The sequence below is a fragment of the Oncorhynchus keta genome, chromosome 35 (genome assembly GCF_023373465.1).
Source record: "Oncorhynchus keta strain PuntledgeMale-10-30-2019 chromosome 35, Oket_V2, whole genome shotgun sequence".
NCBI lineage: Eukaryota > Metazoa > Chordata > Actinopteri > Salmoniformes > Salmonidae > Oncorhynchus > Oncorhynchus keta.
In genome coordinates, this window is record NC_068455.1 from 63,957,952 (window position 1) to 63,985,620 (window position 27,669).

General features: G+C 42.0%; 3 protein-coding genes across 4 annotated transcripts; all 3 read right to left on the minus strand.

Annotated features, from left to right (window-relative positions):
* Positions 1–41: 41 nt before the first annotated feature.
* LOC118368842 (uncharacterized) lies at positions 42–4,692 on the minus strand. Its single transcript, XM_035753271.2, has 4 exons — positions 4,610–4,692; positions 4,031–4,200; positions 2,104–2,288; positions 42–1,070 (listed from the first exon to the last, which is right to left on the minus strand). Exons 1-4 carry the CDS (start codon positions 4,690–4,692, stop codon positions 882–884), a joined length of 627 nt encoding a protein of 208 aa, XP_035609164.1. The 3' UTR covers positions 42–881.
* Positions 4,693–4,819: 127 nt separating this feature from the next.
* Positions 4,820–10,573, minus strand: LOC118368843 (cornifelin homolog). 2 transcript variants are annotated; one of them, XM_035753272.2, is made up of 4 exons: positions 10,515–10,573; positions 8,720–8,836; positions 8,128–8,282; positions 4,820–5,741 (listed from the first exon to the last, which is right to left on the minus strand). In XM_035753272.2, exons 2-4 carry the CDS (start codon positions 8,823–8,825, stop codon positions 5,619–5,621), a joined length of 384 nt encoding a protein of 127 aa, XP_035609165.1. In that variant the 5' UTR covers positions 8,826–8,836; positions 10,515–10,573; the 3' UTR covers positions 4,820–5,618. The 2 variants fall into 2 exon arrangements, with proteins under 2 accessions (XP_035609165.1, XP_035609166.1); XM_035753273.2 differs by having other exon boundaries at positions 8,720–8,833; positions 10,515–10,564.
* A 13,812-nt stretch (positions 10,574–24,385) lies between these two features.
* On the minus strand, positions 24,386–26,506 carry LOC118368844 (uncharacterized). The gene is made up of 4 exons (XM_035753275.2): positions 26,201–26,506; positions 25,250–25,303; positions 24,870–24,974; positions 24,386–24,577 (listed from the first exon to the last, which is right to left on the minus strand). The coding sequence occupies exons 1-4, from the start codon at positions 26,265–26,267 to the stop codon at positions 24,501–24,503; spliced, it is 303 nt and encodes a 100-aa protein (XP_035609168.1). The 5' UTR covers positions 26,268–26,506; the 3' UTR covers positions 24,386–24,500.
* Positions 26,507–27,669: the final 1,163 nt, after the last annotated feature.

Sequence of the window (27,669 nt, forward strand, 5' to 3'; positions counted from 1 at the left end):
GAATATACACGTTTCAGGCAAAGCAACATTACACATTAACATTATCTTTGTATAGATGATGTTTTAATTTTTAAATGCAGTAGGACCATACTGTAACATATTCAACATTACATCCATGACATTAAAGATGGACTCCACTCTTCCCTAAAGTACAGTAACGTCCTTTACTGTTTTGGAAAGTCAGAGGGAGGGAGGTCACAGCAGTATAAAAATAAACATTTAATGATGAACATGAGTCACTGTGACTGTTAGCACAGTCCTGTCAGAGAGGGCTACATCCTTCCCCTCTCTCTCTCTCTTACTCTCCCTCTCCCTCTCTCACTCCCTCTATCTCTCACTCCCTCCCTCTCTCCCTCTGATACTGGCCTTATCCACAAACATTAATAACTGTCTGGCTCTCAAGGTAACAGAAGGCTTACTTACGTCACATTGTGTGAATCGGTGTGCCCTTGAACAAGGCACTTAATCCTAAATGCTCCAGGGTCGCCGTTGATAATGGCAGACCCTGGCCGTGACCCCCGCTCTCAGAGGGTGTCTCAGGGGGAGTTGGGATATGCAAAAAATACATTTCCAATTCACACATGCATACAATACACACTTGCACATATGAAATAGGACAAATATAGGCACCCACCAAATGTTCATTATTATATAACAATCTGCATTGGGTGATTGACATAGTTAAAAAAGTAGATACTTACATTTCACAGCTATCCTTATGTACAGTAAATGCTGGAATTGTGCAAGATTTTACATGAATTCCAATGCCTCAAGTCTTATACATTGTGCATCATTACATCACCTCCATTACATCACCTCTATGAAATCACCACCAGAGGGCGTGGCTAACCCAGTGTGGTTTCTGTGTCTTGGGTCAAAGGTTACATGAATCTAGTGCTCAAGATGGCCTGAGGGGCAGAGGTCATCAACATGGGCTGACCGGGCAGCATGGTGGGCTGGGCGTTGATGACGGTGAAGGTCTGTCTGCGTCTCTTGATCTCCCTGGCCATCTGGCACCAGGAGCAGATGTTGCAGAAGGTGGAGTGCACACAGTCTGCCGCCATGTCACCCTGAACACACATATAGACAGGGTTATGATCCCAAAATTCCCTGTTTTTCTAGAAATCCCAGTTTGGATGATTCTTGGATTTCTTGCTTATTCCTGCCTGATTCTGGCAATGTTCCACCCAGGATTTTGTTTTTACTTGCAATGAGGTATCAGCAGAGGTTTCAAACCTGGGATACTGTATGATTACACTGACTACCGGGCTGTTGCATTAACTGGACAGAAGCTCTCAGGAGGCTGAAGAAATTTGTCTTGGCACTTAAAACCCTCACAAACTTTTACAGATGCACAATTGAGAGCATCCTGTCAGGCTATATCACTGCCTGGTACGGAAACTGCACCACCCGCAACCGCAGGGCTCTCCAGAGGGTGGTGCAGTCTGTCCAACGCATCACCGGGGGAAAACTACCTGCCCACCAGGACACCTACAGTACCCGATGTCACAGGAAGGCCAAAAAGATCATCAAGCACAACAACCACCCGAGCCACTGCCTGTTCACCCCGCTATCATCCAGAAGATGAGGTCAGTACAGGTGCATCAAAGCTGGGACCGAGGGACTGAAAAACAGCTTCTATCTCAAGGTCAGATTGTTAAAAAGCCATGACTAGCACATTATAGGTGACTGCCCTATATAAATAGACCTGGCCACTTTAATAATGTTAATATATCTAGCGTGACTCATCTCATATGTATATACTGTATTCTATCCTATTCTTCTGTGTCTTACTCTATGCCACTCCAACATTGCTAGCCCAAATATTTATATATTGTTAATTCCATTCCTTTACTTTAGATCTGTGTGTATTGGTCGATTTTACTTGTTCGATATTACTGCACTTTTGGAGCCAGAAACACAAGCATTTCGCTACACCCGCAATAACATCTGCTAAACACGTGTATGTGACCAATAACATGTTTTTTGATTTGCTGTGTTGTGTGTACTGCCTCACGTTTACACAGTCTGTAGGCCTACCCTAACAATCTTCCTTGTCTAGTTTCTTTATTCATGCGTTCAGATTGACATTCATTAACCCACCTGAATGCCATAGCGGGTACGTACAGCCACCCTCATGGACATGGACACAGGAGGAATGCAGGTTGGCACCCCTACCAGCTGGGTGGAGGACCATAAGCCGTCCAGCATGGGGAGACAGAAACACTCTCCGAACTCTGAGGTGGTGGTGCAGGTGAAACAGGGGAAGCACCAGAAGGCAAAACAGCCTGATCATAGGGTCGCAAAGCGCAGGTCAGGGAAGAGATCTGTTAACACTGATTATGACACTTATCTCACTTACTTTGATTAGTGGCTAGTAACGCTGTCAGTCAGGTCCATATGTATTTGGACAGTGACAGAATTTGCATAATTCTGGCTCTGCACGCTACCACAATGGATTTGAAAGGAAACAATCAAGATCTGTTTTAAGTGTACTTTCATCTTTAATTGAATGGTTTTGTCAAAATAATTTTATGAACCGTGTAGGAATTATAACTATTATATATAACTTTTATACATAGCCCCCCAATTTTAGGGGCTCAAAAGTAACCGACAGACATCACTTGATGCTGTTTCTTCCCTGGCGATGCTCTGCCAGGCCTTTACTGCAGCTGTCTGTTCCTGCTTGTTATTGGGGCATTTTGCCTTCAATTTTGCCTTCAGCAAATGAAATGCATGCTTAATTTGATTCAGGTCAGGTGATTGACTTGGTCATCTCAGAACATTCCACTTCTTTGCCTTAAAAAAGTATTGGGTTACTTTCACAATATGCTTCGGGTCATTGTCCATCTGTACGGTGAAGTGTCGTCCAATGAGTTTTGAAGCATTTGGCTGAATCTGTTTCGGATCATGAGCAGTTCCTTCCCTTCTCCATAACTCTTCTCTCTTCCCATCATTCTGGTACAAGTTGATCTTTGTCGCATCTGTCCATAGGATGTTGTTCCAGAACTATACAGGCTTTTTTAGATGTTTGTTGACAAACTCTAATCTGGTCTTCCTGTTTTTGATGCTTACCAATTGTTTACATCTTGTGGTAAACCCTGTATTTACTAGTCTTCTCTTAATTGTTGACTTTGACACAGATAAGCCTACCTACTGAAGGGTGTTCTGGATCTGGCCAACTGAAGGGGTTTCTCTTCACTAGGGAAAATATTATTCTGTCATCCACCACAGTTGTTTCCTGTGGTCTTCCGGGTCTTTTTGGTGTTCCTGAGCTCAGCAGTGTGTTCTTTCTTTTTAAGAATGTACCAAATGGTTGATTTGGCCACACCTAATGTTTTTGCTATCTCTATGATGGGTTTGTTTTGCTTTTCAGCCTAATGATGGCTTGCTTCACTGGCAGTGACAGCTCTTTGGACTTCATATTGAGGGTTAACAGCAACAGATTCCAAATGCAAATGCCACACAACTCTATACCTTTTATCTGCTTACGTGTAAATGAACTAATGAGGGAATAACACACACCTGGCCATGGAACATGTGAGCAGCCAATTGTCCAATTACTTTTGGTCCATTAAAAAAGGGGGAGGCACAAATAAAAAGTACTGTAATTACAAAACCATTCACCTGATTTGGATGTAAATGCGTACCTCAAATTAAAGCTGAAAGTATGCACATATTCATTATTTAATTTGAACTCCAATATGCTGTGGTAGACAGCTAAAGTAATAATAACTTGGACATAGTCCAAATATTTATGGACCTGACTGTATGGGCTATAATACTCCATTGATGTCTCAAAATATTCCAAGCACGGCGTAAGTCCAAACGGAACAATATAATGTATCACATATGTGCTTTTTATAAAACAATGTTTGTATAAGGTATTCCCAAAATACAATGTAAATGTGAATGAATAGTGAACAATGTAAATTATTAGTGAACTCTGAATTCAACATTTTTGCAGAGAAATGTGAATGATTCGCTGAACACTGGATAAATGGACAAACAAAGAGACAGACAGACTCACAGACTTGCAAGTCGTCGAAGCAGTCACAAATGCCAGTGTTCCACTGGTTAGAGTGGACAGCTACGAAAGCTGGTGTCTGGGGCTGAGGGGGCTGAGAATGTTGGTTGTTGATTATCACACTCGATGCCATGGTGACTGGCCGGCTGGCCACTCGACTAAGGACAAAGAACCTGAACAAAAAGCAACAACAAACATCAATGGATTGTTACTTCTTCCGGCCCCCCCAATGCCAACTTGCTGAAATCAAATATGAAATATCCCCCCACATCGTTCACCTGGCTTCGAAATGTGCACTTCCTTCTATTCGAAGTGGCTAATTCACGTCTTACAAGTGGAGCCCCTTCAATCATCACTTAACAACCAATATCCTACTGTGTGCACTCTGGTACTGTTTATTTTCAAACTGTAGTCTATAGAGTATTCACCATGAATCTGATGTTAAAACGTATAAGTCTATGTAGTCTACGTATAAGTCTCCCCATCAAATACAAATCATTGCAGCCTATAATTCTAGTAGTGGGGTATGTTCAATCTAAGTCCTGTTTTATTGAATTAAGACTCTTAATAAAATATACTCACCTGAAATGGACAGCTCTGCCTGGCTGTATCCAGGTTTGTGATAGGTATCTCCGGACCAGAGGTGGCATTAAAAATAATATCATTCAGGAACTAAATTATAGAACAGTCACTATTTGCATGTGTGTGGTTTGCATAAGATTCAACACCTTCACTAAAGATCAGTGACATACAGTATCCTCTGTATTAACGTCACAGAGACAGTACAGGCACTCATCTTTTAATCATTTATTCACCATTAATTAAGATACATTTATACTGCAAACATGAAAGATATATCTCAATGTGTGTTTTGTTGTTTGGAAATGTGTCACACCTATTTCTCTCATATGTTTCTACAATACATTTGGACATGTTTTGTACATTTCGCATAGTGGTAGATAAAAAGGTCCAGTTTTCAAAAGGGTTTTGGAAATGTATTTATACACACATATACATTCATCTTTCACACACCCCAAAAAATCTAAAGGGCCTTTACAGATACAGAGTAAACTATTTCAGCTGTCAGCAGGGTGGAAGTGAACGTGAACAACCTAAGAACAGGATACTATTGCAGACCTGCTTGAAACGGAATGGAGAACAGTTTTGGGTGGCTCACAGTACAGGTGTACACGTGTGTGACGTTCAATGGTGATGAGTTTGGTGACAGTGATCGGTGATAGAAGAGTCAACAGAGGATAGAAAGCACAGGAGATTGGTAGCCCTTTAATTGTGGAGGACGGGCCCGTAGTAATGGCTGGAGGGGAATTAATGGGATGGTATTAAATACACCATTTGCTCCATTCCGGACATTATTATGAGCCGTCCTCCCATCAGCAGCTTCCTGTAGTAGAAAGTGCAGGCTTGGTATTGTTACTATTCTATTAACACGAGTCTAATGATGATGTTGTTGATTATTATTAGTCTAATGACCATGATGAAGGTGGAGGAGGAAGAGGATGAAGAGGAGGGATATATGATGATGATGGTGCATGATGACGAAGAAGAGGATGAGGAAGAACGAGGTCTGTCCTTATCTTACATGTGGGTTGATGAGAGTGACTGGTTGGAGGCGGGTCTTCATTTCTCTTGACATTTGACACCAGGTGCAGGGCCCGCAGAAGAATGAATAGACACAGTCATTACACATGGTGCCCTTTTAGGGAGGAGACAGAGATACATCACATTACACCTAATCTAGGATCAGTTAACAGTGACTACATGAATCAGTTAGCGGAGATAGACTGTCTGATCGGAGTTCAGCACTGTGCCATCTTCAGAACATTATGCATTAATCCCTGAGTAGCCTGGTCCCCGATCAGTTTGTTCTATCATTACAACTCATTGATTGGCATGACTAGGATTGGCAAGGAGAGGAATGTTAACACAGACAGACTGGTACACAGGCAACTCCCTCAGTATGCAGGTATTGAAACAGAGTTTGAGTACTCAAAAAAAAAATGTGGGCATGGTCTGGGCCACAGGTACTCCTGAAACTTAGGTCATTAGAACTGGTTAGGAGTTCTGAGATCAGATTAGAAGGTGAGGTGAACATTGTTACTTATATTTCTTCTTTATTTTAAGGTATTTTTCATAAAACTGCATTGTTGGTTAAGGGCTTGTAAATAAAGATTTTAAATTGAAAGGTCTACAACTTTTGTATTCGGCGCATGTGACAAATACAATTTGATTTGATTTGATCATGAATTACTGGAGAGATGGGACTGATAGTTGTACACTATTTTGAGATATAACACATTCACATGTACAGTCAAAATAACTGGGCGATACACATAATTTCTATGGACATTGTATTCATATGCATTATTTTCACAAAATGTTTGAATAATACATCTTCAACAATAATTATGGCCTAGAACTATAAAGCCCAGAGTTTTTCCTGGTCAGATCCTGTGATCAGGAAAAACTCTAGACATAAGGCCTTATGACTCGTGTTCATCTATACATCCCATGTACATACTACCTCAATTGGCCCGACCAACCAGTGCTCCGGCACATTGGCTAACCGGGCTATCTGCATTGTGTCCCACCACCCACCACCCGTCAACCCCTCTTTTACACTACCGCTACTCTCAGTTCATCATATATGCATAGTCACTTTAACCATATCTACATGTACATACTACTTCAATCAGCCCGACTAACCGGTGCCTGTATGTAGCCTCGCTACTGTTATAACCTCGTTACCTGAGGCGTGGACTCGAGTCACATGACTTGAACTCGAGTCAGACTCAAGTCACAAATATGATGACTTGCAACTCGACTTTGACTTTAACACCAATGACTCGTGACTTAACTTGGACTTGAGCCTTATGACTCGACCTGACTTGATACCCTCCCCAAGCCCAAATATAAAAAATTGTGCGTGGCAGCGCAGAGGAACGTCAGCGGGTGAATTCAGATGGAGCCCTTGGAAAGATGATACCCAAAATTATTATTTTCAGATAGAAAGACGAAGCTGTATCAACAAAAAACAGATTGCAACTTGCCAAACATGCAGGAAGAAAATTACAGACGGAGGCGCAACAATTTCCAACTTTGTTCGACATTTGAAGCTGCACAAAGAACGGTAAGTCGTGGCTAATATAGCCGACAGCTATATATTTTATTACTTTACTAGTGTATCATGTAGGCTAACCTAACATTAAATCAATGAGCTTCCACACAGTCAGTCAGTGCGGGAATGTGATCACTGCACCCAAGATTGAGCTACAACTGGCTAGGCAGTTGGTAGCCTAGATCCTGCCTGATGTTACTGCTGTTCCTAAAACCACTGACACACGTTAGCCTACTGTAACCACAGAGAGAGAGAGAGAGAGAGAGAGAGAGAGAGAGAGAGAGAGAGAGAGAGAGAGAGAGAGAGAGAGAGAGAGAGAGAGAGAGAGAGAGAGAGAGAGAGAGAGAGAGAGAGAGAGAGAGAGTGTGTGTGTTAAGGTTGGGCGATTGTGTACAAGTGTACTGCGCCCCATAGCGATCCTTGATAGTCGATAACTATTGTGGGGGGGGTCTTTCTCATGTCTACCCATGTATTTCCATGGAAATATAACGTTTATTGGGAAAGGTAATAAATATATACATATTTTTAAAAGCATTTATGATTTGCGTAAATGTAATATACTAACTATTACTCTTGGTATTACATTTGGTGAAGGGCACATTATGACTTGTTTAGGATTCAAAACGTCAGGTTTAGGACTTGAAACTTGACTTGGGACTTGAGTGCTAAAACTTAAGACTTACTTGTGACTTGTAAAACAATGACTTGGTCCCACCTCTGCTCGCTACTGTTATTTTTCACTCTCTTTTTACTGTTGTTTTTATTACTTTACTTACCTATTGTTCACAAAATACCTTTTTTGAACGGTTGGTTAGAGCCTGTAAGTAAGCATTTCACTGTAAGGTCTACACCTGTGGATTCGGCGCACGTGACAAATGTTGATTTGATTTGTGCTAACAGTAAACAATGAGAAAACCAAACGTCATGACTCTAGACAAGGTCATGGCGTTCTGTGTGTCCTTACCTCGATGCCGTAGCGCTGGCGGATCCCCACCCTCAGGGACATGGTGGCGGGGGGGATAAGGCCGAAGCCGTCGAGCAGGGGCAGACACAGGCACTCCCCAGCCTCCCTCGCCGTTATACAGGCAAAGCAGGGGAAGCACCAGAATGCTAAGCAACCTATAAAGGGAGATAGAGGACAAGAAATGACAGTGATTTACCCATGGGATAATTTTTTATTGACATTTATTCATTCAGGCAAGTCAGTTAATTAAGAACAAATTCTTATTTACAATGACTACCCCGGCCAACACTGGGCCAATTGTGCACCACCTTATGGGACTCCCAATCACAGCCGGATGTGATGCAGCCTGGATTCAAACCAGGTACTGTAGTGACGTCTCTTGCACTGAGATGCAGTATCTTAGACTGCAGTGTCTTAGACCGCTGCGCCACTCGGGAGCTCAAACTCTAAACGAACGTGTTATGTTGTTGATTGAAACAAGTTTACCCCCCATTGAATGGAGTTGAGCGGTAACAGAGGCCTTGTTTAAAGACGATCAATATATGTACACACACAAACAGGCTCGTACGCACACACAAACACACACACTTACACGAAAACATATCCTTGGTGCAGTCACAGATTTCGGAGCTCCATTGGTTTGAGGTAATGGCCTGAACAAAGGGCTTGGGCTGCTGGATGACCATCGTGTTTGCCATGGTGGCGTCTTCTATGAGGATTAAAAAAAAGAATATATATGTATATATATTTTTTTACAGAAGTCACACCAGCAGCAAATGAATATAGGGCGATGTTTCATGCTTCATAATAATGGCAACAGAACTAGTTCTCAAGATAGTTTGTGAAATTCTTCAAAACGAGTTGAAGTTATTCAAAATGCTGTATGCTCTACAGAGGAGCCTAGTGTTTAGAGCTTAGTTGTCCCCAGGCTTTACAACTGCTCCTTTGAACATGAGCGAGAAGAAGTCATAGTCCAACTCAAACTGTAAATTCAACCTGGACTCAGGGGTAGACGTAATAGAGTAAAACTGTAAATCCATAACACTCCAATTAGTATGACATGTTACCTTTCGTATGGTATGTATTCATTTGTGGATGTCCGTCACCCATTTCATATTATATACTCATAGAAAAAAAGGTTCCAAAAGGGTTCTTCAGCTGTCCCCATAGGAGACCCCTTTTTGGTTCCTGGTAGAACTATTTTTGGTTCCAGGTAAAACCCTTTTTGAGTTCCATGTCGAACCCTCAGTGGAAACAGTTCTACATTGAACCTAAAAGGGTTCTACATAGAACATACGAGGGTTCTACCTGTAACCTAAAAGGGTTCTTCAAAGGGTTCTCCTATGGGGACAGGCGGATAACCCTTTTAGGTTCTAGATTTGTTTTAAGAGTGTATGTTCCGAATTACAATTTGTACAATATGTTACGAATTACAATTTGTACAGTATGTTACGAATTTGCAAAACATATGATACGTTACGAATTCCAACTTGTTGTGGCTAACATTAGCTCGGTGGCTAGGGGTCTAACACTAACATTAGCTCGGTGGCTAGGGGTCTAACACTAACATTAGCTCGGTGGCTAGGGGGCTAACACTAACATTAGCTCGGTGGCTAGGGGGCTAACACTAATGTTAGCTCGGTGGCTAGGGGGCTAACACTAACATTAGCTCGGTGGCTAGGGGGCTAACACTAACATTAGCTCGGTGGCTAGGGGTCTAACACTAACATTAGCTCGGTGGCTAGGGGGCTAACACTAATGTTAGCTAGGTGGCTAATGTTAGCTAGGCTTTGGGTTAAGGGTTAAGTTTAGAGTTAAATTAAAGAGTTATGAGATAGGTTAAAGGGTTAAGGTTAGGATTAGGGTTAGCTAACATGCTAAGTAGTTGCAAAGTAGCTAAAAAGTAGTAAGTAGTTACTTATCCACTAAAGCGCTGAAGTTGTGATGAGATTCGAACCCGCACCCTTTGGGGTTCCTAGATGTTTGGATTATACACCCACTCACCATGACCAACCACCCTACAAGTAACCCTCTGTCTTATGTAACCATACTATACGTAACATATTCTAATTTGAGAGTCCATGATTTATGTTTACTGTGTTACATCTAGTGAGGACCAGGCTTGTAAATGATCATTATATTCAGCAGTATGTGATTCCCCTTTCCCTTTCCCTTTCATTCCTTATGACATACAGAAAATAAATACATTTTTTAACATGTGTAAATATTCAATATACGTTTGGCCAATTTTTTATATTTCAAAATAAATTTGAAATATAAAATATAGCCAAAAGATATTTCATATTTTCACAAATATTGATTTTCCGTGTAGAGGGACTAAGCTCCCTGGTCTTTGCTCATAGACATAGTCATAGACATAGTCTTACCTGAGTTAGCTACAGAGAAGAGGATGGTGAAGAGGAATGCTGAGTGACTGAAACCAAGCAAGAAGTGTGGCATATGTAGGAAAGGCTCAACACGCACACGCACACACACACACCTGGTAATGGCTTACTGTTTCACCCATTAACTAGTCCATCCAGTTTGACTAAATAGTTGAGACTGTCAGATACAGGCTTTCCTCATAAGCCCCACACCTCAAAAGACTGACCCGACCACGACAAACTCGAAATTCTGGGGCAAGGTAATTTACTGTTATATGCATAGTTTCTCCTGGTCAGGTCATATGGTCAGGAAAACGTCAGGGCCCTAATCATTATCATCAAGCATTTTTTGTGTCCAAACAAGTTAAGCTTGACAAACCATGCAAGTTATTTTAAATTATGATATCTGGTAGCATTGAAGATATGAAGGTATGTTAGCATTGTAGTTTATCAAGATTCTTCCAAAAAGCTTGCTGTGCTACTGTTTCTCTAGAACAGGGCTCTCCAACCCTGTTCCTGGAGAGGTACAGTCCTGTAGGTTTTCACTCCAACCCTAGTCTACCTCACCTGATTCTAATAATTAGCTGGTTGATCAGCTGCATGAGGTTAGTAACAACTGCGGGTTGGAGCGAAAACCTACAGAGGGTAGTTCTCCAGGAACAACCCTGCTCTAGAATCACCTAAAATAATGTGCTATACTGTACGCAAACAGACCAGTACTAAGCTTGGCTGTCCCACTTCTTGCAAAAGTCTGGGGCCCAAAAATGTTTAACAATTAAAATATTGAAGAAATGTGTCCAGTAGCACTTTATAATAACACCAATAAGAACCATGAATCATAATTATTAAGTATTTATAATGGGTTAGTAAATAGTTGATTCATAATCTTCATTAATCTTTACTCCTACATTTGTAAATGTTAGTAAGCTAGTTATTAACACATGTATAAACCATTTTTAAAGTTTGCACTAATGATTAATAAGATAATTCATAACATGTTTAATATAGGGTTTATTAACCATTTAGTAATCATTAAGTATTTTTGTGTGGGATAATCTAAAGTGAGGTCTATTTTAACTTAATACATTTTTTGAATGGCCAGTGTAATTTTTCACAAAAAAGATAGACAATGACTCAATTCCTTTCATGTTTCCTGGAATCTGGGTTTGTTGGTTGATGGAGGTCATCTCAACCTCTAAAACATAAACCTGAGAGATAGTAGAACATCGACTGACTGCATTCCACCTCCACCTCATCTCACCCAAAGTGACGTTAAAAGAGTCACTGAGAGACAATTGTTGTTGTGGCAATAATCTAGGTAACTTCATTGTGTGCATGTTGTGCAGAATGAATACAAAGAGAAGCTGCAGTGGAAATGACCCTCTTTGTTTATTTACCCAGACTGGAAAGACCAGTTGTCAGCATCAACATGATTGTTTCTAGCTACTTTAATACAGCAGTGTGCTAAATCAGGGTGACAGAATGTTCCTTGGTCATCTTAAACAAATCTACTTTGAAGCAAAGGTATACATACACCTAACACACATGGTTAGGGGCTTTACAAAGAAGCAGACACCTGTATCATGTCAGATAGAGAGTTGAAATGTATTTCAATTTGAGTTTGCATCCCAATATTACACTTTATATACATCACAGAAGACTGAAATGCAACAAAACCGTTTGACATAGAAACATTTTCAAACTCGTATTTTCGGCGTGTTTTTGGAAATAATGCAAAAAATACAAAAAAATTAAAAATACTAATAACATTCCACCCGTGAGGCAACTATAGAGGGCGATGTGTTCACTTGACTGCAGGAAAGGGTTTTAAAGCTGAGTCACCCACTTACACTGCATATCACTCATCATCCCTGTTTTTCATAATCCCTTCATTCTCCATTGTTTAAAGGGCGGAGTAAGGGAGCGAAAGAGAGGAGAGGTAGCGAGAGAGAGGTAGATAATTACTTGATACATTGGAAATCATTTACAAAAAAAATGGAGCAAACTAGGATTCTATCTGGCCCTAAACAGAGAGTTCACAGTGGCAGAATACATGAACACTGTGACTGACCCAAATTAAGGAAATCTTTGACTATATACAGACTCAATGAGCATAGCCTTGCTATTTAGAAAGACCGCCACAGGCTATGTGCACACTGCCCACACAAGGAGGTGGAAACTGAGCTGCACTTCCTGACCTCCTGCCAAATGTATGACCATATATGACACATATTTTCCTCAGATTACACAGACCCACAAAGAATTCGAAAAACAAATCCAATTTTGATAAACTCCCATATCTATTGGGTGAAATACCACAGTGTGCAATCGCGGCAGCACGATTTGTGACCTGTTGCCACAAGAAAAGGGAAACCAGAGAAAAACATACACCATTGTAAATACAACCTATATTTATGTTGATTTATTTTCTCTTTTGTACTTTTACTATTTGCACATCATTACAACACTGTATTTAGACGTGACATTAGAAATGTCTGTATTCTTTCTCTAATGTCTCTATTCTTACTTTTGTGAGTAATGTTTACTGTACATTTTGTTTATTGTTTATTTCACTTTTGTTTATTATCTACTTCACGAGAGAGAGAGAGAGAGAGAGAGAGAGAGAGAGAGAGAGAGAGAGAGAGAGAGAGAGAGAGAGAGAGAAAATATATATATAAATAGCTCAAACCGTGTAGGTGGTTACAAACAAACAATAACTAGCCCTTGTAGGGTGTTAAAACTGAATTTGTCTACGGGTGTTAACGTAGCCTGCATGACATATCACATAGAATTATCTAGCATTCACATGCCATTGACTTCTAGAACTGCTCGAACTCAACACATCTTGACAACAGACATATCATACAGTACATGCGTGGCTCAAAACTTTACTTAGTCTTCAAGTTTTTAAATGGCCTGTTTTTTCTATAACGTCAATGGGTGACAAGCAGAAACAAGTAAAAGAGCTCTCTCTACAGACAGAAGCAGTGTACTGCAGGGCCACCCCAGACTAATCGGAATTGCGGTCCTGATTTGAGTGGTTTTCTGTTTAGATCACATGGTTAGGACATAATCCCATGCATTAGGAACATGTTTGGTGTCCAACAGGTGAATAAATCTCTTTCTATTTGTCATGACAAGAAAATCAGATGCTCCTCCTAAAGAAAACCTTCAGACACATACTGCTTAGCAGAAAGTATCTCAAATCAAATCAAATCAAATCTTATTTGTCACATACACATGGTTAGCAGATGTTAATGCGAGTGTAGCGAAATGCTTGTGCTTCTAGTTCCGACAATGCAGTAATAACCAACAAGTAATCTAACTAACAATTCCAAAACTACTGTCTTATACACAGTGTAAAGGGATAAAGAACATGTACATAAAGATATATGAATGAGTGATGGTACAGAGCAGCATAGGCAAGATACAGTAGATGGTATCGAGTACAGTATATACATATGAGATGAGTATGTAAACAAAGTGGCATAGTTAAAGTGGCTAGTGATACATGTATTACATAAGGATGCAGTAGATGATATAGAGTACAGTATATACGTATGCATATGAGATTAATAATGTAGGGTATGTAACATTATATAAGGTATCATTGTTTAAAGTGGCTAGTGATATATTTACATCATTTCCCATCAATTCCCATTATTAAAGTAGCTGGAGTTGAGTCAGTGTCAGTGTCAGTGTCAGTGTGTTGGCAGCAGCCACTCAATGTTAGTGGTGGCTGTTTAACAGTCTGATGGCCTTGAGATAGAAGCTGTTTTTCAGTCTCTCGGTCCCAGCTTTGATGCACCTGTACTGACCTCGCCTTCTGGATGATAGCGGGGTGAACAGGCAGTGGCTCGGGTGGTTGTTGTCCTTGATGATCTTTATGGCCTTCCTGTAACATCGGGTGGTGTAGGTGTCCTGGAGGGCAGGTAGTTTGCCCCCGGTGATGCGTTGTGCAGACCTCACTACCCTCTGGAGAGCCTTACGGTTGTGGGTGGAGCAGTTGCCGTACCAGGCGGTGATACAGCCCGCCAGGATGCTCTCGATTGTGCATCTGTAGAAGTTTGTGAGTGCTTTTGGTGACAAGCCGAATTTCTTCAGCCTCCTGAGGTTGCAGAGGCGCTGCTGCGCCTTCTTCACGATGCTGTCTGTGTGAGTGGACCAATTCAGTTTGTCTGTGATGTGTATGCCGAGGAACTTAAAACTCGCTACCCTCTCCACTACTGTTCCATCGATGTGGATAGGGGAGTGTTCCCTCTGCTGTTTCCTGAAGTCCACAATCATCTCCTTAGTTTTGTTGACGTTGAGTGTGAAGTTATTTTCCTGACACCACACTCCGAGGGCCCTCACCTCCTCCCTGTAGGCGGTCTCGTCGTTGTTGGTAATCAAGCCTACCACTGTTGTGTTGTCCGCAAACTTGATGATTGAGTTGGAGGCGTGCGTGGCCACGCAGTCATGGGTGAACAGGGAGTACAGGAGAGGGCTCAGAACGCACCCTTGTGGGGCCGCAGTGTTGAGGATCAGCGGGGTGGAGATGTTGTTGCCTACCCTCACCACCTGGGGGCGGCCCGTCAGGAAGTCCAGTACCCAGTTGCACAGGGCGAGGTCGAGACCCAGCTTGATGACGAGCTTGGAGGGTACTATGGTGTTGAATGCCGAGCTGTAGTCGATGAACAGCATTCTCACATAGGTATTCCTCTTGTCCAGATGGGTTAGGGCAGTGTGCAGTGTGGTTGAGATTGCATCGTCTGTGGACCTATTTGGGCGGTAAGCAAATTGGAGTGGGTCTAGGGTGTCAGGTAGGGTGGAGGTGATATGGTCCTTGACTAGTCTCTCAAAGCACTTCATGATGACGGAAGTGAGTGCTACGGGGTGGTAGTCGTTTAGCTCAGTTACCTTAGCTTTCTTGGGGACAGGAACAATGGTGGCATGTGGGAACCGGCCAGCTGGTCTGCGCATGCTCTGAGGGCGCGGCTGGGGATGTCTTACTCACCTCGGCTGCAGTGAAGGAGAGTCCGCATGTTTTCGTTGCAGGCCGTGTCAGTGGCACTGTATTGTCCTCAAAGCGGGCAAAAAAGTTATTAAGTCTGCCTGGGAGCAAGACATCCTGGTCCGTGACTGGGCTGGATTTCTTCTTGTAGTCCGTGATTGAATGTAGACCCTGCCACATGCCTCTTGTGTCTGAGACGTTGAATTGAGATTCTACTTTGTCTCTGTACTGACGCTTACCTTGTTTGATAGCCTTGCGGAGGGAATAGCTGCACTGTTTGTATTCGGTCATGTTACCAGTCACCTTGCCCTGATTAAAAGCAATGGTTCGCGCTTTCAGTTTCACCCGAATGCTGCCATCAATCCATGGTTTCTGGTTAGGGAATGTTTTAATCGTTGCTATGGGAACGACATCTTCAACGCACGTTCTAATGAACTCGCACACCGAATCAGTGTATTCGTCAATATTGTTATCTGACGCAATACGAAACATATCCCAGTCCATGTGATGGAAGCAGTCTTGGAGTGTGGAGTCAGCTTGGTCGGACCAGTGTTGGACAGACCTCAGCGTGGGAGCCTCTTGTTTTAGTTTCTGTCTGTAGGCAGGGATCAACAAAATGGAGTCGTGGTCAGCTTTTCCGAAAGGAGGGCGGGGCAGGGTCTTATATGCGTCGCCCCTGGTTGCGCAATCGATATGCTGATGAAATTTAGGGAGTCTTGTTTTCAGATTAGCCTTGTTAAAATCCCCAGCTACAATGAATGCAGCCTCCGGATAAATGGATTCCAGTTTGCAAAGAGTCAAATAAAGTTTGTTCAGAGCCATCGATGTGTCTGCTTGGGGGGGGATATATACGGCTGTGATTATAATCAAAGAGAATTCTCTTGGTAGATAATGTGGTCGACATTTGATTGTGAGGAATTCTAAATCAGGTGAACAGAAGGATTTGAGTTCCTGTATGTTTCTTTCATCACACCATGTCTCGTTAGCCATAAGGTATACGCCCCCGCCCCTCTTCTTACCAGAAAGATGATCATCTATAGCTTATAGACTGCAGTAGTCGCAACAGCCCACTTTATCAACAATAAGAGGGTGCCTGAGCCAACGGGCATGTTTGGACCAAAAAGGACAGAACTGAACGTCTCTGATAGAGAGGAAGAAGAGCGATAAGAGAGGAACTGATGAGCACTGGCAGTGGGCTGAGACCATCTCTTGGAGTCAGGCCATAGAAATGTAATACTTTTGGCCTATTGTGTTGCCCAGATTTGCTTACTGCCAAGTGCAGTCAGTGACTGAGACTGTGTGACCTGATGATCATCAATTTCAAAGGCCCTAGAGACAAACAGGCGCCATGTCAGGGTATTGTGTTGACAAACAACACCTACCAGCTACTAGCGTCTGCGCACGTTGTCTGCATAGCCAGATGCATGTGTATTACACTGTTATTACATTAAAGTTCAGATAGGCCTCCGCTGTACGGCAAAAAAATAAAGGTACTAGGGGTATTGAACAACAACGACAAAAATTCAACATTAGTGCTTACCAAGAAAAATATGGAAGTTTTTCATTGGCAAACCATTTTGTTGGACTGTTATTACATTACCATGGTGATGTGGGAGGATATACTGTATATTAATATAATATTATTAATATATTCTAATAATATGCCTTCCTGATAGTACTATATTAAACAATTGATTACACTAATTAAACAATTGATTAATTAGTATAATACCATGAATCAATGAAGAAGGCCCTTCAGTTTGACCTTACCTCTATGCCTCTATCACTCCCTGACAGAGGGGGCACATAGCTGATTACAGTCCAGCAGAGGAAGACAGGGACACACCCCCACCACACTGGTGGTCTTACAGGTAAAACAGACAGGCAAAACAAAAAAGGGATCTTTGGCTGTCCCCATAGGAGAACCCTTTTTGGTTTCAGGTAGAACCCTTTTGGGTTCCACGTAGAACCTTCTGTGGAAAGTGTTCTACCTGGAACCCGAGATAGTTCTACCTGGAGGGACAGCCAATGTACCCTTTCAGGTTCTAGCTAGCACCTTTTTTTCTAAGAGTGTGTGAAGGAAGAAGAGAGGACAGAAGACTGGGTTCCTGTACAGGACTCTCTAGATCAGTGTTTACCCATCGCTCAGTCCTCTCAGATTACTGGACTGTCACGTTTTACCTCTCTGCTCCTCCTCCTTACCAGGGGTTTATAGTGTAAAATGACTGAACCACATGGAGTAAACAGCAGTGGACTCACATTCCCATGAAAGCTTACAAAAAACTTGCTAATCAGATTTTTGAGGTGCCATAGGGCTGTCTAACCTGTTTCTATGCATACGTTGATTTGTTTGCTGCTGTTATTCATCCAAGGGTGTGAATCCTAGAACAAATCAGGTGTATATCACCCATATTGAATAGAACTATTAAACATTTCTCAGAGTATTAAACTGTCACCTGAAGATTGTGACTTCCTGTTGTTGATTGATGATGTAACTGACGCCAAAGCCCAGTGGCGTGTGTGTGTGTGTGTGTGACTTGTCATTGAGATATAATGATGACCCTGATGTCAGTGAGAGTTGCTAGAGATCAGGAGAGCCCTAGAGTGTGAATTCCCACCACTGAAACCTATGTACTCTCCTGTTGTGTATAGGGGCTACTGCTGACTGAGACACAATGCATTTAACAAATGACATAAGTATGGTAGTGATTGCTACTTTACAATTTATACACACACACAATACCATTATGCTTTTCCACTTGCAAATAATGTGGATCAACACAAGAACACATATGTGACGTAAAAATACAGCAAAATCCTTTATTTATTTGATTTACATGTTTAACCCTCAACCTACCGACTGGGGTCATTTGACCCCAGAGGCATACTTTTGCTCATAGCCCAAAGGTAGTTTATTCAATTCTTCCAATATTGGGACAGTGACACATTTTTGGTTGTTTTGTCTCTTTACTCCAGAACTTTGGATTTAAATTGATACAATGACTATGATGTTAAAGTGCAGACTGACAGCTTTAATTTGAATGTATTTTAATCCATATCGTGTGAAAAGCACTTTTTGTACACAGTCCCTCCATTTTAGAGGACCAAAAACATTGTGACAAATTAATTTATATGTGTATTAAAGTAATCAAAACTGTAGTATTTGGTCCCATATTCATAGCATGCAATGACCATATCAAGCTTGTGGCTCTACACATTTGCTGTTTGTTTTGGTTGTGTTTCAGATTATTTTCTGCACAATAGAAATTAATGGTAAATTATGCATTGTGTCATTTTGGAGTCATTTTTATTGTAAAAAAGAATAGAATGTGGTCACGCTTTAAATGACATGCAGTTTATAAAGGCTTCATAAATCCTTCATAAACACTTCATAAATGTGTTACAAATCATCTATAACCACAGGTCATGCTTTATAAAGGGTGTGGGATGACCACCCATGTCAAATGTGACATAACCCAATATGTCAAATATGACATAAACTTGTGCTTTATAAAGGGTGACATAAACACGGCTTAATATAGGCCTTATAAATCATATTAAATTGAGGCCCCAAAAAGCATATCTAACCCTGTAATGCATCTTGGTAGTGCATTGCAATGCCAGGATATTGGGTTAAATTCCCAGGACAACCCATATGTAAAAATGTATTCATGCATGACTGTAAGTCACACTATCTTGATGGCAAGGAGTTCTCAATTTTCCACATCATAATTTCTCTCAGCAGGGGTAAGACGATGTTAGAGGAAAGTGAAGGGGTGCTGCTTTTGGTCCCGGCCAGGACAGGACAGCCCCCACTCCGACATCCGAGGCGTCGACCTCCACCACAAACTGACGGGATGGGTCCGGATGGACTAAGATGGGGGCTGTAGTGAATCAACGTTTGAGGTCCGAGAACACCTGGTCAGCTGCTGGCGACCATGTCAAGGGAACCTTGGGAGAGGTGAGTGCTGAGATGAGGGAAGCCAGGATGCTGTAACCTCAGATGAAGTAACGGAAACCCCAGGAAATGTTGCAGCAGCACTCTGGATGTGGGTTGAGGCCAATCTACCATCGCTCTCACCTTGTCTGGATCCATCTGTATATGTTCTGCAGCGATGATGTATCCAAGGAAGGAGATATTGGAGCAATGGAGCTCACATTTCTATGTTTTGACTTCACTAGGGTAGGGGGCAGCATTCAGAATTTTGGATGAAAATCGTGCCCAAATTTACCTGCCTGCTACTCAGGCACAGTGCTTCTGGAGCCATGAATATCCCAAATGTAACGGCTTTGAGGTGAGGAAGGGTAGGAAGAGTAGTCGGACCAAAGCGCAGCGTGGTAAGTGTTCATTATTGTTTATTGAACTGAACACTAATACAAAATAACAAGAGAATAAATGAAACCGAAACAGTCCCGTAAGGTGCAAACACTAAACAGAAAATGACTACCCACAAAACCCATGTGGGAAAAAGCTACCTAAGTAGACAGCTGTCTCTGATTGAGAACCATACCCGGCCAAAAGAAAGAAATACAAAACATAGAAAAATGACATAGAATGCCCACCCAAATCACACCTTGACCAAACCAAAATAAACACATAAAAAGCTCTCTACGGTCAGGGCGTGACACCAAAACCACAGGTACATGGGGAGACTCGATGAGCAGGAACTGCATACATTCACTGTGATTCCCTGATACTCGTAGGTCAATAGGAATTGTATTGCTGGTCACTCTGCCAGTAGTTCACCCATCCAGTGCTCTGACATCCATGGGGATGGAGAAGGGCTGAGTGGTGATACCAAGCTCCAACACTAAGGTAGCATCGATAAAGCTTTCATTGTCCCCAGAATCAATGAGCACCAGGAGTGATTTGGCCTGGTCATCCCATAACAGGGTGGCATGGAGAGGGGTGCGAGTAATGGGAGATTGTAAAATCCCTGTACAGCTCACCAGAGTACTCGTGCCTACTGATGAGCCTGGTCTTTCAATGGACGGGTGGAAATATAGTGTCCTGTAGTCCCGCAATACATACAGCTTCTGGTGTTCAGTCTGCGTAAACGTTCATCTGGAGACAATCGAGCCCTTCCCAGTAGCTTGAGCTCTGGAGGAGGCGAGTCGATTGGAAATGCCTTCAGGGGTTTTTGAGATTCCTCGGAGTTGAGGTTGGAATCGAGGGCGAGTGAAGGCGACAGGGGACAGATTCCCTCTCCCTCCTACATTCTCGTAGCCGCCCATCGATCCGGATGGTCAAGGCTATGAGGGAGTCGAGGTCCATGGGCAACTCCCGGGCTGCGAGCTCATCTTTGATCACCTCCGATAATCCGTGAAAGAACATGTCAAACAATGCTTCCGGGTTCCAGGTACTCCCAGCCACCAATGTGCGAAAATCCACCGCATAGTATGCCACACTATGGGCATCTTGACGTAGCTAGAGTAGTTTACGAGCAGCCTCTCTCCTGGACAATGGAGACTCAAACACCTTCTGTACTTCCGCCACAAACTTCTGCATACTGAGGTAGACGGCGGACTGTTGCTCCCACACCGCCGTAGCCCAGGCATGTGCCCTGCCTGACATAAGCGTTATAATGTACCCTATCCTCGAGCGGTCCGAGGGGAACACAGAAGGCTACAGCTCAAAAACGAGGGAGCACTGGGAGAGAAAGGCCCGGCAGGTTCCAGAATCTCCAGCGTAATGCTCCGGAGGTGGTAAGCGGGGTTCTTGAGACACTGGGGTAGGCTGGGAAGAAGCGCCACTGGTGGCAGGGTTGCTGAGAGTTTGGGGCATTACTGATGTGGCTTACTACCTTGTAGAGAATCTCTTGAATTGCTCCAGCAATGTATCGAACACCTGGTCATGTCGTTCCATCAGGGTATGGAGTCCCTCCATAAGGCATTGCAGTAACTCCTCATGTCTTCCAATGGTGGCTCCTTGCTCTGAGACAGCATTGTGGAGCTGGTCTGAATCTGCTTGGTCAGTAATGGCCAGTTCATACTATCACAACTCAGGATAAGACCCAGATGCAGACAGCTAGAATCACAGATGTTAATGGACCTAAACAGGGAGCAGGCAAAAGACAAGTCAGGGCAGGCAGAGGTCCGTAATCCAGGGCACTGTCAATGAGGTACAGAACAGCAGGCAGGCTCGGGGTCAGGGCAGGCAGAGGTTTGTAATCGGTTCAGAGTCATGCAGGTACTGAACGACAGACAGACTCTGGGTCAAGACAGGCAGAATGGTCAGAACCGGGGAAACTAGGAAACAGAAACTTGAAAAGGCAGGAAGACAGGAACACATGCTGGTAAGACCTGACAAGACAAGATGAACTGACAACAGACAAACAGAGAACACAGGTTTAAATACACAGGGGATAATGGGGAAGATAGGTGACACCTGGAGGGGGCGGAGACAAGCACCAAGACAAGTGAAACCGATCAGGGTGTGACAGCACCCAGAATAGTTCTTAATCTAAGCTAATATGTATTCCATATACAGTGGTTTGCATTGGTGGAATTTATTTGAACTTGGAACATGTTTTAAAAACCAAAGCAGCGGCAGCTTTCCAATCTTTGGGGATCTCAGACGATACGAAAGAAAGTTGAACAGGCTAATAATAGGGGTTGCAACCATTTCGGCGGATAATTTTAGAAAGAGAGGGTCCAGATTGTCTAGATCTGCTGATTTGTATGGGTCCAGATTTTGCAGTTCTAACAGAACATCAATTGGGTGAAGAAGAAATGGGTGAGGCTTGGGCAAGTTGCTGTGGGGGGCGCAGGGGGGCGCAGGGCTATTGATAGGGGTAGCCAGGTGTAAAGCACGGCCAGCCGTGGAAAAATGCTTATTGAAATTCTCAATTATCGCAGATTTATCGGTGATGACAGTGTTTCCTTGCCTCAGTGCAGTGGGCAGCTGGGAGGAGGTGCTCTTATTCTCCATGGACTTTACAATGTCCCAGAACCTTTTGGAGTTTGTGCTACAGGATGCAAATTTCTGTTTGAAAAGGCTAGCCTTTGCTTTCCTAACTGCCTGTGTATATTGGTTCCTAACTTCCCAGAAAAGTTGCATATCGCGGGGGCTGTTCGATGCTAATGCAGTACACCACAGGATGTGTTTGTGCTGGTCAAGGGCAGTCAGGCCTGGAGTGAACCAAGGGCTATATCTGTTCATGGTTCTACATTTTTGGAATGGGGCGTGCTTATTTAAGATGGCGAGGAAAGCACTTTTAAAGAATAACCAGGCATCCTCTACTGACAGAATGAGGTCCATATCCTTCCAAGATACCTGGGCCAGGTTGATTAGAAAGGCCTGCTCGCTGAAGTGTTTTAGGGAGAGTTTGACGGTGATGAGGGGTGGTCATTTCACCGCAGACCCATTACGGACGCAGGCAATGAGGCAGTGATCGCTGAAAAAAAAATACAAATAAAGGGAAATGTATGTTTAAAACGTCTTCAATATTTTTTTGGTTTAAGCTGTTAGTAATAATTCCCTAAATATTAATAAATGTGTATTTATATCATTAAGCCTTTATGTATGTGTTAAGAATGACCAAAGGTGTCTGACTTTATAGTAAGTACAGAATCATATGATATAAGGAATTTATGCACAGTACCAGTCAAAAGTTCAGACACCTACTCATTCAACAGTTTTTCTTTATTTGTACTATTTTCTACATTGCAAAATAAAAACTATAAAATAACACATATGGAATCATGTAGTTACCAAAAAAGTGTTAAACAAATAAAAATATATCTTTATATTTGAGATTCTTCAAAGTAGCCACCCTTTGCCTTGATGACAGCTTTGCACACTCTTGGCATTCCCTCAACCAGCTTCATGAGAAATGCTTTTCCAACAGTCGATGCAGCACTCCATCACTCTCCTTCCTGGTAAAATAGCCCTTACACAGCCTGGAGGTGTGTTGGGTTATTGTCCTGTTGAAAAACAAATGATAGTCCCACTAAGCGCAAACCAGATGGGATGGAGTTTTGCTGCAGAATGCTGTGGTAACCATGCTGGTTAAGTGTGCCTTGAATTCTAAATAAATCACTGACAGTGTCACCAGCAAAGCACCGTCACACCATCACTCCTCCATGCTTCACGGTGGGAACAACCAATGCAGAGATCATCTGTTTTACCTAATCTGCGTCTCACAAAGACACAGCGGTTGGAACCAATATCTCAAATGTAATCTGACCAAAGGACAGATTTCCACCTTTCTAATGTCCATTGCTCGTGTTTCTTGGCCCAAGCACATCTCTTCTTAGTATTTGTGTCCTTTAGTGGTGCTTTCTTCGCAGCAATTTGACCATGAAGGCCTGTTCATGCAACAATGATTTGAGAGTGATTGAGTGATTGAGTGAGAGAGAGTAACTCTAGTGCCAAAGTCCAATGGTGTGAGTCTGTAATCTGACATGCAGGTTAAAATATCAGACCAACTGTGAACCAACTATATTAATTTGGGGGCAGGTCAATAAACATGAATGTACATATCCTTGGAGATTGGGTCATTATTTTACCTGAATTTTGACCTGGAGTCATACAAAATAGTGTATTTCTCTACTCTGACGAGTAAATCCACAGACAAAAAGGTAAACCTAGTTTGTTTTTAGTTAGTTGATCCTGTCCACATTCTTATTGTGCCCAATTTTTTCAGACAGGTGTAGACGATTAAAATACGCATCTCATAAGTTTAAACAGACAAGTTCAGGTCAAGATCAGGACGAAGGGACGCATGTTAACTGCAGGTATAAAACGGGCTCTAGAGTGTGACAACCTATGGTATAGGGGCTCTGCATGCAAAACATGATTGAATAAGTTGTGATTATGTTTTCACACTATGACTAAAACGCAACACACATACACAAAAATGAATATAAACACAACATGTGAATTGATAATATAGAAAAATCATGTATTTATTTGATTGACATGTTTAAAAGACTGATTATGCGGGTGTAACAATGATTTAAAATCATTTGTTCACCCCCTTGCCCTCTCATCCTCAGAAGGGGTTGGACCAGATAAATGAACATTTCTCCAAGTCCCGCTTTGTCTCTAAGTTCAGCTTTGCACTGTGTTCTACAAAGACAGAAAGACAGGCAGACAAAGTTATAGAAAGCAAAAGAACAACTGCACACAGACACACAGACATACACACACACACACACAGGCACACACAGGCACACACAGACACAGACACAGACACAGACACAGACACACACACACAGACACAGACACAGACACACACACACACACACACACACACACACACACACACACACACACACACACACACACACACACACACACACACACACACACACACACACACACACACACACACACACACACACACACACAGTATACTCACTATACAAGTTATATTTCCTGCAGAAGCATTTAATCAGTTGCTTTGTCTCCTCAGGGGTTTTGGGAAAGAGTGGCTTGCGGCAGATCTCTCTCCCATTGGGAAGAACTGGAGAGAGAATGAAATCCACAGTTCTAAATTATACACGTCTCTTTATATTCATATCATATTCAATAAGTCATCATAAGTATGCAAGTGAGGATGATGATGATGATGATGATAACCTTTGTAGGAGACTGTACAGAATTAAGTTTAAGTTTGAGTTAAAGTTTTTAATTAGGCAGTGGTGTTAACTTACAGTAATTGCTTTATAATCAACAAATACAATGAATATGTTACCATTGGCATTTATCATTTAGCACTTACTAAATGGGCATGCTCACCTTTGCACCGACACTTACGGAGCACGTCCCTCACAGACCATTTGGTAGAAGAGACTATACACAGAGTGGAGGAAGAGTTGGTCCCATTTTGTCATAAATGTTTAACTACTGCAACAATTCATTATTGAGAAACCCTTGAGAAAACAACAGTCCATTCAAAAGGTGCATTTAACTGTAAAAGATCTGTTAGTCATTGACCTAGTAGTGTTCAAGCATGATAAATCTATCTGTACAGAATTGACTATATGCAGACAACAAATACTTTGTTGTTTAATTCAAGTGCACTGCTGGAAAAAATACCCAATTGTCATACTTGAGTAAAACCAAAGATACTTTAATAGAGAATAACTCAAGTAAAAGTGAAAGTCACCCAGTAAAATACTACTTGAGTAGAAGTCTAAAAGTATTTGGTTTTAAATATACTTAAGTAATCAAAAGTTAATGGAATTGCTAAAATATACTTAAGTATCAAATGTAAAAGTATAAATAATTTCAAATTCCTTATATTAAGCAAACCAGACAGCAGCACTTTAAAAAAATTAACAGATAGCCAGGGGCACACTCCAACACTCAGATATAATTGACAAATGAAGCATGTGTGTTTAGTGAGTCCACCAGATCAGAGGCAGTAGGGATGACCAGGGATGTTCTCGTGATAAGTGTGTGAATTGGACCATTTTCCTGTCCTGCTAAGCATTCAAAATATAACTAATACTTTTGGGTGTCAGGGAAAATGTATGGAGTAAAAAGGACCTTATTTTCTTTAAGAATGTAGTGAAGTAAAAGTTGTCAAAATTATAAATAGTAAAGTAAAGTACAGCTACCCATTAAAAGTACTTAAGTTGTACTTTAAAGTAGTTTTACTTAAGTACTTTACACCACTGTTCAAGTGTGACATGAAGCTGATATCACCTATATTGTAAACCCACATAAAGTATTCTGCATATTCACCTGTGTTGTGGCACCAAATGGAGACCAGAAAGACCAGTAGGAGAGCCACACAGATGAGCTTGGACATGATGATGGCAGCCGTGGACACCGGACAGAGTAGAGCAGTGCTGTCTCTTTTCTTGGTAATGTGTTCAAGTGGAATAGTAGTAAACTGTTACAGTAAATCTGTGACAGGAATAGTAGTAGTAGTGTCTTGGTCTTGGGAGGAAAGCTCAGAGCATCTGCTCTTTTCTATCCGTAGCTGTTCAATTGACATTATAATCTCAGGCAATAATCACCTCTCTATGCGTCTTATATGTGTTACAGCCAGAGAGCTAGATAGATAAGTCTGGACAGGTTTTATGGGCTTTTTGTTTTTCTCTGCCACCATGCATGCCCTAACATCTGATATGCGATAATGATGGAGATAGATAGGGCAGCATAAGACGAAGTGAAACACAAACTCCTTTGAAGGCTCTTCTTCGGTCAGCCTCGATGACTCAAGAGTTGTGGTGGTGGTTGTGGAGCCTGGTTGGAGCAGTGTTTCTATTCATCTGGCAAAGATTAAATCCACTAGGACTCTGCAATTACAGTTACAATCTGCAAGGTGGATGATCATTGTCCAATGCTAAGTCTTTGCTTTTTTACCCATGTGTTTTTCAGTTTGTAACTATTAAAAAGCAAGTATGGGCCTGTAGGTCCGAGATCAAGTCCAGGGCCGGCAAACCATACCAATATATCCTTCAAACACTGGTTCAACACTGGCATTATCACTTTTATACAACGGGTTACCAACATATTCAAATAATGGTTGATATATTTTCATTAAAAACGTTATATTGATTAATGTATTCATACTATTTCATCCTTTCACAAGATATAGTCCTGACACCGGTCGTTCGTTCTATCGGTTCAGTTAGTGGCCCAGTTGCTCAGTCTTTCTGTTCTGTATCAATGGATGCGACCCAGTCGTTCGTTTTAAATGTTCCATTGACATACTGGCTGGCAACGTTCTTATCCCTTGCTTGCTAGCCAACTATAGCTAATTTACAGTCACGTCAAAAAGTGCAGCAAGAATAACAGCAAAGTAGGTGCATTTGCATTTGGTTAAGCTTTTTTGTGACATTTTATTTGGATACATCCATAACAATGAGCTAATGATTTTCACCTGGCATGGAAAATGTGTTCTCTTGTCAGGACACTGTTGTTGAGGAGCTAGCCAACAACACAGCTAACACAATCACTTCACACTGAAGTTGGAAAGACTGCAAACTAGCTGCACTTTGTTCCGTTTTACCTGTTTTCTATTGATAGTTCTTTGCATATATCCATAAAAATGCTGATTCATGATTTGGACTGGCTGCCTCCCTGTCCATCTCATCCCGACTCCAGACACCTTCATTACTATGCGACAGCTGGAGATCGAATTTGAATAGTGAAACAATGTTGCAAAAGACAGACATCAAGGTTTATACAAATCTCCGCTGTTG